Raw genomic sequence first — 14,899 nt, 5'->3', positions numbered from 1 at the left:
CTACTTCCCATTAGAGAATGGGACGAAACCAAGATTCGATTTAGATTTGCAAGGTGGGTGTTGTCAATTAAGATTTGTATGGTGGGTGCATGTTGTCAATTAAGATTTTTACGGTGGGTGTTGTCAATCAAGATTTGTACGGTGGGTGTTGTCAATTAAGATTTGTAGGGTGAGTGTTGTCAATTAAGATTTGCATGGTCGGTGTTGTCAATTAAGATTTGTACAATGGGTGTTGTCAATTAAGATTTGTATGGTCGGTGTTGTCAATTAAGATTTGTACAATGGGTGTTGTCAATTAAGATTTGTATGGTGGGTGTTGTCAATTAAGATTTGTACGGTGGGTGTTGTCAATTAAGCAGAAGACGCTTACCCTTCCGGAGCACCTGGTCTTAGCCTCTTTTTATCAGAGTTTCCATGGAGATCTATATTTTTTATTACGGTACGTTTCGCCCTCTTTCTATACATTTTGAGCGTAGATCACGGTTTCACTATTATGACAGAATTCTTTGCTTTTTAATTTCAAATGATGTCTTTTATATATAGCAAAACAATATTATGTAATCCCATACATCTGTGTAATGGATTTGATCTTTGTATTGCTTTATGATCCATTGGTAATTATTAGTCATTTAGGACTAGACACTCACAAGAAGACATCACATTATACATAGTTTCCAATATAAACAGCTATGTGTAAATATTTTACTATGACAGTTTACTTATGATATCAATGAAGTTTGTCTATGTCTCTTGTCAAGAGATTTTTGATCGCATCAATAAATTATTTTGAATAAGATATATCTGCAGGTGTTCTTTGTCCTTATTGAAGTCTAACAGAAGCATATATAACGGCATTATTCATATCTGGTATATAATTCAATTTAAAATCATAAGTAAAATCTAATATACATAGATCAGATAGAGATAAGATAACGATAAACAGTAAAAAAAAACACTCATCTAAACAGAAGTTACCTTATCTTAACCTATTTCATATCAATATTGCTACATGTATTGTCAGTCATACTGTTTAATGAGACGACACCAGCATTTCATATATTTGTCTAGAGGTATATGAGTTCATATCTATCTCCTAATACAATCTAAACTCCCTTTTAGCCTACGTACAATTAACTCTGATGAATTTAATTTATAATTGTAACAAATGCTGTGATTTCATTGACTGACTTGCATTGCAGTCATTAACAACTTGAATGAAAATACTGTATTTATCCTCAAACAATTTCCTCCTAAGAGTTACAGTTTAGTACCGATATTCAGGGAGGGATTATTTCAATTTACTTTTTAAAAATTTATGATTCTGCAAAAACGAAGAAGACTTATTTAAATTGGTGGACAGGGACTTATTTGCTGATATTTAGTATTATTTACGGTATGTTGGCTCCATGGCCTCGTAAGTAAATCATGGTCGTTGTAATGCTTCAAGTAAGACTTACACAATAACTGATTGTGTTAATTTTACTGCTATAAAGGAATTGGAGAATAGCCCTAAGTCAAAATATATATCCTTTCTCCAAATCCCAGATACTCTCCTCAGCTAACAATGACCTATGCATCACCTTCTTAAATTTTTGAGCCTCTATAAATGAACCCTATTTTGGACTTGTGAGATATTTACCTGTATAAAAGTACAATACCGATAAAGTATTCCAACTTATCAGTGACCCAACAATATATTTAAATAAACTTAAAAGTCATTCATAACAGACACCATCAATATCAAATGTAAATTCATGTGTAATCCTCGTGTAAGACAGAGCCAGTCGGTACATCCTTCACAATACACAGCCAGGCATGTTGCATCTCATTATCTATCACCTTTATACCACCATTTTGATGATGACGTTGGGTCTGATATAACAAACAGCTACTTACATACATGTTTCTATTGTTCTGCCTTGTACAAAACTAAAACACCATCAGTCATACATTATTTTTATAATTTTTTCTATTTACTCATCTATTATACATTCATATATACATGTCACAAAAAATCTTTACTGTTACAGGATATCAAAGAACAGTTAACATTTTGTGTTGGTTTCGTCTTCTATCAGGAAATAACATCTTAAAACAAAACCACAAACTGTACTTGGGTCACCACAGATTGTCTCACTCTCTCCATTTGACTCATCTAAATGTACAAAGCCTAAAAATTCACAGATTTACTCAAAATTACCTATTTATATTTGTTAACGACAATTGTTAACTGCAAATTTACACAAAAATTTCAAGACAATTTGAAAATTTTGAAGACAATATTTCAATTCCCAATCCAAGTGATTTAATAGTTTTCTTTAACTGAATCTTAAAACTTCAATCAAAAATACGCAACTTCAATGAAAGTATCTTATACAAACATGTGTTTAGGACAAGATATTTTTATTGAATTTATAACGATTCAAAGAAAACTAATTTATATATACACCCAGCTTGTGTGACTACCCGAGTGATCACCTGTACACATACAAATCAACCCACATACATTCACTAACACCCCAATACAGGTTTAATCATGCCCAATCTACCTACTGTTATAAATACCGCTATCGTAAAATGAGGTTTCATTCACAATTTCAAATTTCAGGTCATCCTGTTTTTTCCCTTACCCTATTTATCCAGCAATAAGCTTTAAGCCCATGCCTGGTAATAAGCCCATCCATGTCTAGGACAGTGTGGTAGTACGACCTATTCCTGAGCCGGCTTAGTTTACACTTGCTTAATTATGTCACTGTTTTGAAATATCAGTTAATGACATTTGTGCAGTTTGTTTCCTTAATTTGTAATATAATAATGGGGTTTGATTTTTAAAACAAGGAAGCAAGTCAGTAACAAAAGTACAAAGCCACTGCTAAATGGAAACATCAATTACAACTCATACAAGCCAAATCATTCATCAATCCTTTTATCCTTCAAGAACAAAAAAAAAAACCTGTGCTGCTCGATATGAAATATGGGGTATTGATAATGAGATATTGATCATAGCCATGTTATGACAGGAGGGAAACAAAGTAATACAGGAAGACACACAGACATCTATTAAGTGTACATATATATATTATATATAGAACTTCCTCACGGTAATGACTTATTTACATCCCCGAGTGACTGGGTGTGGACACACCAAGTGTACATGTTTATCTTAAAATAGGACTTCACTTGGCAGCTAATTTCTAGGACCCTCCCTAGTTAGTACTGCGATCGTAAAAAAAACAACCATCAAATACTACACCTGCAGTTGTGATTCATGGAGCAACAGTTAATGCATTACATTGAACAGACAAACAGATCACTGCAGGTTTGATGATTACCAATGCAACCCGACTAGCTTTCAATGAAGAGGTACCAATAAGATCTTATCAGATTACTCATCACTGGGCCATTATCTGTAGAGTTTATATGGGGAATCAGAGGGTAGGGGTTTGTGGGCATTTAAGATCTGGTCAATTATATATCTTATATAGAATTATATAGAATATATAGAAATTTTGGAATTGAAATTAAAACAAATGTCACTGAGGTAGGTATATGTTGGTTTATATATGCCGATTCTTCTTTTCGCTTTGTTCCCTGCGAAAAGACAGCTTAAAAGCTAAAGGATGAAAAGACGTAAACCCGCCAAAATGTCAAAATCTGATCAATTATAAATTTTAGCTTGTTAATCATAAACAAAAATCAACTTTTGCATTGGGACCATCACTTTGACAGGTTTGTCAGTATTTTGTATCATATCACCTTTATCTCTAGGTCTTTGTGCTTTGTACACAACCCCATGTAACACTATTACCTGTGTGCTATGTAACCCTATTACCTGTCTATGTAACCCTATTACCTGTCTGCTATGTAACCCTATTACCTGTCTATGTAACCCTATTACCTGTCTGCTATGTAACCCTATTACCTGTCTGCTATGTAACCCTATTACCTGTCTATGTAACCCTATTACCTGTCTGCTATGTAACCCTATTACCTGTCTGCTATGTAACCCTATTACCTGTGTGCTATGTAACCCTATTACCTGTGTGCTATGTAACCCTATTACCTGTGTGCTATGTAACCCTATTACCTGTGTGCTATGTAACCCTATTACCTGTCTGCTATGTAACCCTATTACCTGTGTGCTATGTAACCCTATTACCTGTGTGCTATGTAACCCTATTACCTGTGTGCTATGTAACCCTATTACCTGTGTGCTATGTAACCCTATTACCTGGGTGCTATGTAACCCTATTACCTGTGTGCTATGTAACCCTATTACCTGTGTGCTATGTAACCCTATTACCTGTGTGCTATGTAACCCTATTACCTGTGTGCTATGTAACCCTATTATCTATGTACCAATAGGGAGGATTGTGGATGGCATAATAATAGGAACTGGGCCTAATAATAACCTCTAAAATAACCAGTTATTTTGATATAATGTTCACTAAGATATCACAAGACATTCAGATGATGTCCATTAAAACACTAGTGTGGTCTATTACTGTGATACATTACTAATACTACAATGGGGAAAGAAAATCACCCAAATGGACAGTGGATCCAGATTTATTCATGGACCTACACACCTCCAGTATTCAGTCACCAGACAAAAGCAGTGGTCAGTTGGCTACCCATGCAGAGAAACTGACCCAGTGACCTGGGTCATTCAAGATAACATATCCTTTCACTTTATAAATATGTTATAGGAGTTGATGGCAGTATTAGGTGCATGAATAGCAATAGTTTGATAACTTGATTGTGCATCCTTGAAAAACAGTTTTTTCCACATTTTCGAGACAATTAGCTATAGACACACTTGGCATTATCTATTATATAACTTCATTTAATAACACTGTGAATGCCATGAACGTGATGGTATAACTAGTTTTCAACTAATGGTAATTGACTTTGCTTCCTTAGTCTATATGTCCTCACGTTGAAGGTGACTAATCATACCTATTGTACAATGCCATATAGCTTCTGGACAATAATACATTCATACATAAATGGCATATAGATCTATATACATATATATCCATTTGTGTGTATTACATTAACAGCTATGACTAAAGTCCTACCTATGTTCCACGCCCTGTGCTCACTGTCTAGATACTATGGCATGCCAGCATACACAGCTTATCTGCTCCCGACCTCAATAGGTGTACCTGTCGTTGGCCTTACCCCTGTAACCAGGTGTGGTCAAAGTGTGCACCTCACAAATTTTAACAGTAGTAACAAATTGGGAAAGTTTTACTTCTGACAGGTGTTGTCCGTGTCGTACCTAATTCATTATACAACACTGGCAACATTAGTGCTTTCAGTGAAAGACTTGTGAATCTTTTGGCCATTTTCTTCCATTTATAAACAAAACTGATGTCTTATAAAAATGAAGTTAAAGATGCAACTTTACTGCTGATATACATCAGTATACACAGAATTTCTCCAAAACTTGCTATCCAGTATCCAAGTAGATTTACATTAATATACATACCATTTGACACTGAAGTGATTCCATACAGAATAAATGTACATGAACAGCTAGTACCTACATCCAATCCATGTAAAATTCATTCTAATCATCATCAAACAATTGATCATTTTCTAAAATGATGGGCTGAACCTACATATAACTTCTAACAGAAAACGTTGAACAAATGAAGGTTTCACATTATATACCCCTACCCTGAACACAGCCACATGCAATTGGGGTGGGGTTTGTGGGAGAGGCGGAGAGGGAAGAGGGTTGTGGTGGGGTGGTCACTTCTGGAATGCAAATCCTGAATGCCATCATTTATGGATTATTTTACATTATGTTGATTCAAATCCATCTGTATGTTGTAAAAATGTCCTTTAACCTTAAAGGTTTTGCACTCTGTGACCCCTTATGACCCCGTCCCTCAATCAGCCAGCCCTTTTGGGTCCATCTCTTCTGGAGGAAATATTCTGATCCAGAGATGGATGATTACCAATAAGTTTCAAACAAATCTGATTGGCAGTTTCTGAGGAGTCGATAATGGGATCATTATCGATTAACACATGATGCACACATGCAACGTTAATGCATGGTGGGAATAGACTTCAGACAATGCACAAAGACAATCACAACAGGTCACAGGAACTACTCAAGTGACCTTAAAATCCTATCTTACAGTTTGAAAGTATGACCCTGAACACACAAAACATGTTTCATCACATTAACATGTATGTAGGTCAAACCTCTTCTGAGTTGGAAAGAAAAATTTAACTACTACTGCAGTGATATATGATTACATACCCTTAGTATACTGTAGGCCCTAACTTTCACTAAGTTTAAAGGATGACTATGATATATCACTCTACCACTCATATGATAAGTTAAATACCAGTATTTAATATTGGTAGACACAGGTTAACCATCAGAAATGACAACAGATCTTTATTATAAATCGACAGTTGTATAAAGCACAGTATGTGCAGGTACAACACACTGTGTCGTCGTGAGACACCCCAAAGGATTTGAAAAATAATGAAAACTTCCTGTAACATTCTGGAGTTGTTTTTTTCGTTCCACATTTCTTATTTTCATAAAGACAAATTCCCCCAATACAATTATAGCTGATCCTCCAGAAACCTAGCAGAAATTCAATACCCAGCATTTGGGCAGAACATCTGGAAACCTACAGAAAATTTTTGTTTTGGCCCACATAACAGTTTGAAACCATAAGCATAATAATGTACTTTGACAGACAAGCATTGCATTATCAATATTGACTGAATTTACTTAGTAATAGAGGTTTCCTAACCTGATCCACATGCTTCCACTCTTTTTCTCTATAAAGATCCACGTGGCCCAAGGTAATTCATTAATATTTCATTCCAACTGTCTATATGGTGTATATGCTGTATGTATGTGTTCAAAATCTTAAGATGAACAGCTACCTTTTATAATAATACTGCAGGCCATAAAACTAGCTTCTGGAATCTTGATTAGCTGTGAATATTTCCTTTCCTTTTTTTATTATTATTATTTATTAATACCACATTCCATCGCTTGTGATTGGATAATTACGTTTGCTCTACATAAAATATTGATAATGTGACCTAGTTCCTTCACAACAGTAGAAAACTAAATGCCTTACTTCTCTAGTCCAATTTATGGTTTCAAATAAAGTCTTCTGACAAAATAAAAACAAAATTGGTATAAGAAATATGACCTGCAAGTAAGTAAGAATTTTAATGTGTTTTGATTTTGTGTGTGTGTGTGTGTGCGCGCGTGGGGGGGGGCGGGCATTCAAGTATTTCATAGAAAATAGATATATATAGACTATCATTAACTTCTTTTATATCTCTTTGTTATCTGATGAACAGCACAACTGTACATGTATGTAATGCATACGTATGATAAAGATCACTCCAGCCTATTGGACTTTACAATATTTCATGGAATTTTATCAATACAGATTATATTATCAGTTTTAGGAAATCTGACACAATTATTAGAGAGTTAATCTGCTACTAATTCCCTTTGGTAGTAAGTACTGTAAGCCTAATGACCACTACATCAAGTGAGTGGGGACCAGCTGCAGTACACAATGCTTGGTGTGTGCCGACTTACAGAATTTCCCTCCTTTCTGTACTGGGGTGAAGGTTTTAAACCATCCCTGGTAATTGGCGGAGTATCCCCTTACATCAGGGCTGTTACAGCTCCTACAGGCAAAACCACTTGCTAGCATGTGCACTTGTTTCTCTATATTAACTTCACAAGTTCAATCACCAATTTCATTTCTTTCTTTTAGCTCCATAATCACATCATAGATATGGCCACGTGCTGATTTTTTGTTTTTACAATTATGCAACTTCATTGTGATTTTCAGTTCTTTTTTAGGCCCACATGGATGTTGTGAAAGTTGAACCGGAAGCATATCCTTTGCCTCCGTCTCTTTGTCTCACAAACATGCCACTATATATAGCACCACATGTACAGCTATAATATACTATACCTTGCCTATATATACATATGACATATTTCAGTGTCCCATTTTCCCCTTCCTGTTGTACAGTTCACGGATTTTTATTTTTTTTTTCAAAATAAATTAATATAAACATATATTTGTATCGACCTCAAAACCTGAAACCACTCCAAGGTTATATTTGCTTTACTGGTTGTGTTTACTGTAATCACAGAAATGGTTTCAATTAAAATAGGTTTAAATATTTCATAGATACATGTAGTTGTATCAGTAGTAGATTGCAAAGCTCACCTGTTAAAGGGTTTTTTATATAAGAATTCTTCCTAGTACATGACTGAACCTAAGAAATATTTGTATTCAAATTGAATATGTATATGAAGAATATTTGATATGAAGCAGGCTTTGTACTGTGTAAAAACTACATCATTGAATATGGATATGATGAATATTTAATATGAAGCAGGCTTTGTACCTGTGTGTGTAAAAACTATACATGTCAGCAGTATGTTTGCTCACGACATAGATCCAGTGCCTATTTTCAGATTACTATAACTCAACTGGGAAACCATGTAGCTCTTAGTTTAAAGATGATAAATAACATTGTACTAGAAAGGTCTTTTTAAATTTCTATTTTTTGGGAATTGACACCACTTATGACTTATGACATTCAGTTTCCCAACAAAACTTGAATGTTAAATTTTGAGTCTTTTACAAACAATTTGACATCAAAGAAATTGTCATTTCATATTATATCAAAAGAAGTAATATGATATAAATGTACTTACTGTTTTGGGCATTTTTGGAATTAAGGTTCACCAAAGACAGGGAATAGGATAGTCCAAGGTAAAGGGAGGTAACTGTCCACTGAGGGCCAAACCCAATTAAACAATGGTGTTCCTGAAAAAGTGAAAACATCTTAATGAATATATCAAACCATGATATGCAAAAATAGCATACAGAAGTGTTAAGGTATATATGTGCTTTGAAGTTCTGTAAATGAATATGCAATACATAGACTGAATTCATTATTACAAAGTAAAAAAATGTTTCATCTCATTAAACCTCTAAACCTTATTAATTCTTGAAAGTTATAAACACCTACTATAAATTTGAAGTTGTTCCCCTTTAATACAATCCAAAAGGGAAAATATTTTCAAATCATTGCAAAATAGACACATATGCAAATTTGCCTATTATAATATGCCAATTGAGTTATGGCTTTGTTACAAAAAATAGCAAAATCACTTAATACTTTAAATTTTTTCGTCCAAGTCACATTTTTTAAGCCATGCAACATCTTACAAATGCGAAAATGAAATTCATTTTCGTGTGGCCAAATAAATGATGCAATACTTCCAGAAGAGTAACATCAAGTTTTGAAGTAGCCAATAAGCTTTTAGCGAGTCTGCATATTAAACGCAAGTTGGTGGTTTTCCCCCCATCTGATATACAACTGAATATGAAGGGGTTTCCTGCTTAGTATGTTTCCTTGAACAGTTTCAATTTTGATAAAACTCAATTCTACTAATTTTTCTATTATGAAAGTCAGACTGCAGGGAATTGGTAGTGTGTACTACAATGTTTACAAACTACTTCAGCAGGCAGGTAACACATACATTCCAGACTCAGACTAATATGTCTGGAATATAACAATGCGTAACACATGTCAACAATTCAAACCAACCTTCAGGCTAAAATTTTTAAACTGATCAATAATGTGGTCTTTTAATTTAAATTACAAAATTAATCAACAGTAACAGTTACACTCGTCATTACAACATTTTTTCTTCAGAGTACGTGGATAAAAAGATCTCCCCCTGGAACCTACACTCTAAATTGCCGCTTAATTGTTAGTGCTTAGATAGTTGATTTCTTGAAAAAAGAAGAATCGACTCTAAAGACACTCTTTTTAAATAGGCTTTAAAATTAAATTTCCAAGTCCTGTATTGTTCGTCGTCACAAAGTTGTAATTCAAAGATGATAAAGCGACATCGTGGTCAGATAATGACTTTACATCCTGTCTCCAAATAAAATGACCCTCAGAAGTCATTCATCTTTCTCTATACCACCTGTCCAGTTACGTTCATTTGACAAGTGCGATCATGATCGCGGTCACCTAAGCGCTTAACACATTTCAATGTCCATCGTCTTGTTAGCAAATTAATAAATGACAGAAAACACCTCATGAGAATTTAACACAAAATATCACATTATGTATCCATCCTAAATATCTCCGTATTCTCACACATGAGCATCCTTGTTTAAACGTCCTTGTTGCAAACACTTTCACACACCTCTCTAGTCAACGGCACACATCACCACGATGTGGATCAGACACCGCCCAAAATAACGTTTTCAGAATTCATGTGACAACAAAAACACCATGTCAGCATGCAGAAAACGATAGTTCTCGCTGATCCATTTGTTCAATCTACTTTCATAAATTAATCCGTTACGATACCTACCCCTTATAAAACAACGTGCTGTAAATCGTTCACTTACTTCTACGGGACCGGTTCTATTATGGCCTCCAGGGTGTGACACTCAAGATAATGAGCAATAGTTGGACCCCTCTAGGATAGAATTGATAGTTAACAATCCGAATGACGCTCCGTTCGAGTTACCTCGTAACTGTACCTGCAATACACAAGACTCAGTCAAGTTGTATACTTCAAAAATGAAATACTTGTACACATGTAGATAACATTGTAATACAAACCAGAAAAATTCGTTTTACATTTTATCAACTTCCTTCTTTTGATTCTACTCGGATATATGTCCGTGATCTTTACAGATTGCAAGCAGAAGGAATCTACACGTTCCCGCTTTCAGTTTAAATTGCATGACAAACAGATAAGAGAAACCCGGCAATATGCTTTACTGCTTTTGGTATGAATTATCCCCTAAACTCCATGAAACTCGGAAGCGAAAATCACTAATTAGGCTTAATGTTTTCAACCGGAATGTTTATAAAGTTTAATTATCATCAGAAAACCTACATTTTTATGGGTCCGAGTCGCCTTCCTAAGAGTACTTGTACAGATTGATACCATCTTATCAATAAAATATATGAGGACAAACTAAATCAAGTCCTATATATGCATATCGCGATGAACTGTGCATCGTAATTACCATAATTGCCTAGACTGTGATGGTTGGGGTAGAGTCAGAAACATATAATTTAAATTTAAATTCTTTATTCTTCTTGAGCACATCTATATAAATTTGCATCATCGATAATACGATAAACAACCACATCTCTTTTATAAAGTTGGATTGTTTGTATATATACACTGAGGGACCTACAAACGTTTACTGCATATACACGTTTTTATTACTGTGTCCCTGGTTCATTTCAAGTATCATGGATTTTAATAACTGTTGTCAGAGACCTATATATATATAGGTCTCTGCTGTTGTTAATTACCTGAACACACGAGTTAAATATCTTTGAACACTTCCTTTAATTGAGCCGATACGAATTTAAACCCGGGATAGTATACTTCCCGTATGATGATAACGATAGTCGGTGACGGGTGGAGGGGCGGGGTTGGTACAGGTGTCATATATTACGTTGATGGTAGTACACGAGCTGACCGTAGCATTCCGTAGTGATATACACCTGTGTATATTACCTGTGTTTTTCAGGTGTGGTCACTGACCACGTAACATATAGTGGGCGGTGTATACTTGGATCTGTGTACATCTGTGTCTCGACCCTCCCTCGGTATGACTAATATATAGAAACACCTTTCAGACATTAACCTGTCAAAATGTATATTACTACGGAGTAATATTAGACGACAGGAGCATGATAAGTGTGTTAGAAGAACAAAATAGACCCATTATGATGACATATCTCTAATTAGCGTGTAGTATTATAATACATATACTTTCTACAGAATGTACGATATTATAACATTGGTACAACACGTAGTCAAATTATGTCTTAACCTTTGCTGCAACATTAATTTCATATTAAATATATGAATTGGATTTGTTATTATACTCGTGTATGTCCTCCTAGAGCATCGATCACCGACACCAAAAATAGAGATAGTTACGGCCTTACCACCACACCATCGCGACCTTCTCAAAAAAGGGGGATGTTTTTGTTGCAAGGGTCAAAACCAAGAGACCCTTGACACGGTAACAATGACAGATTGTTTATTGGTGTCCAGCAAATGTATAAAATACATGGCCATTCGTATATGATACGAATTGAAATTAAAACAAATGTCACTGGGGTAGGTATGGTGGTTTATATATCTGCCGTTTCTTCTTTTCACTTTGTTCCCGCGAAAAGACATAACCCCGCCAAAACGTCAAAAACAAAACACAAAAAACAAAAACCCGCCTAAACGAAAAGACGCCAAACCGGGTCAAAAATACGACATTTTAACTCCACGCCTTGACGTATTTTCCTCCTCGGTTTGGCGTCTAATCTATATTCAGCCTTGGCAGGCTTTCGTGTTTTTGGTTTGGCGGGTTTTCGTGTTTTAGCTTTGGCAGGTTATCGTGTTTTCGGTTTGGCGGATTTTCGTCTTTTAGTTTTTTCCACCTGTCGTCTTTTCGCGGTCAACAGAGCAAACAGAGGAAATGACATATAGTCACCATAAGTAGGCCTAGGTGACATGACTAGTGTTTAATATGATTATAACCATATACTCAACAATTGCAAATACGACACCGTACAGTTCCGACGGTTATATATCATCTCAAGTTCGGAATAACATACACTTGTGAAAAGAGTGAAATGGAGGGTTTACGAGCTGAAACTAACATGATATAGAATATAGAATTATAAAGATGCAACAACGAATAGAAATAGCTGTAAAGCTAGATACTGTTTTGGAGGAAATTCTTTTGACACTTTTTACTGGCTTCTGGAAAAGATAGTCAAAGGATCAAATGATTTACCTCAATAACACAGCAGCTGAAATCTGTTCTCTTTTTTTTCAGTGATAAACTTGTTGATTTATACAAAATGTCTCTAGTATTTTAAACTACGCCTTATTCTACAATTCACATATTAACCTATATACCCGATCTAAAATAATTTCCTGACATTTTGTTGATTCATATGATTTGGGGATGAGAAGATATGAGTAACAGGATAGATGTTTTAATCCCCGAACAATACCCGTCCTATACAATATCCGATCTGTGTCATCTGTTTTAGACATATATGGGTCTTACCTGTGAATTACGGCAGACGAACATATAAAGACATCTGTGTTTGTCGCTGCTCGTGAGATTTGTGACGTATTGGATAAAATCCTATTTTTATATAATATCTCCTATTCTTATAATTGATATATATACGTAATCCGCACGTGTTACGTTTTCCCGCGAACGCCTTCACGTTTTTGTACTGATAGAAGTCGTAACACTGATAAATAGCTATGCGGTTTCTCTCAGAAATTTAAAAAAAAAAAAAAAAAAAAAAAGGGGGGGGGGGGGGGGGAGAGAGAGGGGGACATTTAGGTAAGCATTTATTACGTGGGTTTATCATTCAGATTAGCCCGAGTTTTCTCTGGCCCTGTCACCATGTCACCATGGTGACAGGTTCAGAGAAAACTCGGGCTACATTCAGATGTGCTGGTACGTAAAGGGAACTCAAAGGTACATAATTTCAAAGAATGAATTACCCGTATGACACGTACAAAATGTATTTAGAATTGCTTTGTCTAAATGACCTACCATAGATCGAGAAACATGGTTTATGATACAAATTGTATCCAAATTATGAGTTATGAGAGTTTCGATCACGGAATGTCTGATAATTTAAACTTGAGAGAGATTACGATATATAGTAACCTACGTCATGTCAATATTTGAAAAAGCATTCCCTCAACGTAGGATCATTTTTAACTCGCGTATAATCTTTGATGTTTAAATTCAAATCCAGATATAGGTGTAGTAGTGTAACTGTATCATATAACTGATAGCAGAGATGTACGAACTCGAAGTTTTAGAAAAATGCCGAGCACTTATGTAGGGCAGCCAAAAATAAACCCATACTGAAGTTTTAAGATATGTATATATATATATAATTGTAATTTCAAATGTTGTTCATTTTTGTTCCGAATTTATATTTTGCAAATAACACAAAGATTGCCTAATGCCCCGCTTGTAGACACTTCATATGCGTTGGAACCCGGTACTCTAACGCCATGGTGTTGCCCTATCTAATACCACAAATTGACATGTGTGGCCCTTGTTTACCTAATCGTACCCGTCAGAGTGGATACACTGGACTTACACTGACCACTCGACTCCTTCACCTAAACCCTTCTGTAATAAACTTCGTTGACAGGCGGACATGGGGTACTCTCTCGTACAGAAGGAGATTTATTAGACTATACTGATGGCTGATAAGGGCAAGGTTTGGATATGAATGAAAAACGATCCCAACTTAAAGAAATAAGCTATAAAAAGTGACATCAAACTGTTTGTACGTAAATAGTCACACCTATCGGTAACGATAACATTCAGCCCACTATGAAATAGATAACACTTGTGGGTATCATGTAGGGCGTTGAACAGACTGTACAAGTGTTTTATTACTCATATAAAATATTACATGGGTAATAAATTCTAAAAAATAAACAGAAAATGAAATAATTAGCAATATGTGTTGCTATGTAAACACAGAAGCAAACATACAACATTAGACAGAGGCTCTGACCTCAACACCAGACTTACGAAGTTTTGACTTGGTAGCTCGATGCTGTCCATCAAAATGTCTAAAACGTCTGGTGTAGTGGGCAGATGAATTTCAGGCTATGATAAAAGATGATATAGGACTGGTGAGCTTACTTCACAATTGTTCCATGTTGTGTGTGGGTGTGGGTGAGTTTTTTTGTTTTTGTTTTTAAATTTGGAAACAATCATCATGGATGCTGTCCAAAGCTGTCAGCCTTGTGTTGATATTAACTGCTTTG

The 14,899-nt window shown here is 35.3% G+C and overlaps 1 protein-coding gene across 3 annotated transcripts in view; it reads right to left on the bottom strand.

Annotated features, from left to right (window-relative positions):
- Nucleotides 1-10,572, bottom strand: part of LOC117327311 (radixin-like) — a 34,528-nt gene extending 23,956 nt beyond the window's left edge. For 2 of the 3 annotated variants that reach the window (XM_033884234.1, XM_033884236.1), the window contains exons 1-2: nt 10,455-10,572; nt 8,738-8,849 (exon numbers count right to left, since the gene is read on the bottom strand). In XM_033884234.1, coding sequence (XP_033740125.1) covers nt 8,738-8,749 — 12 coding nt within the window. In that variant the 5' untranslated portion in view covers nt 8,750-8,849; nt 10,455-10,572. Of the gene's footprint in view, nt 1-8,737; nt 8,850-10,417 lie in introns of all 3 variants that reach the window. The other variant, XM_033884235.1, reaches the window with a different exon arrangement.
- Between the last annotated feature and the right edge of the window lie 4,327 nt (nt 10,573-14,899).

Source organism: Pecten maximus, chromosome 5 (assembly GCF_902652985.1).
Source record: "Pecten maximus chromosome 5, xPecMax1.1, whole genome shotgun sequence".
In the NCBI taxonomy this organism is placed as follows: Eukaryota; Metazoa; Mollusca; class Bivalvia; order Pectinida; family Pectinidae; genus Pecten; species Pecten maximus.
Note: the sequence above shows the minus strand (reverse complement) of the source record. Positions and strands in the feature narration are given on the sequence as shown.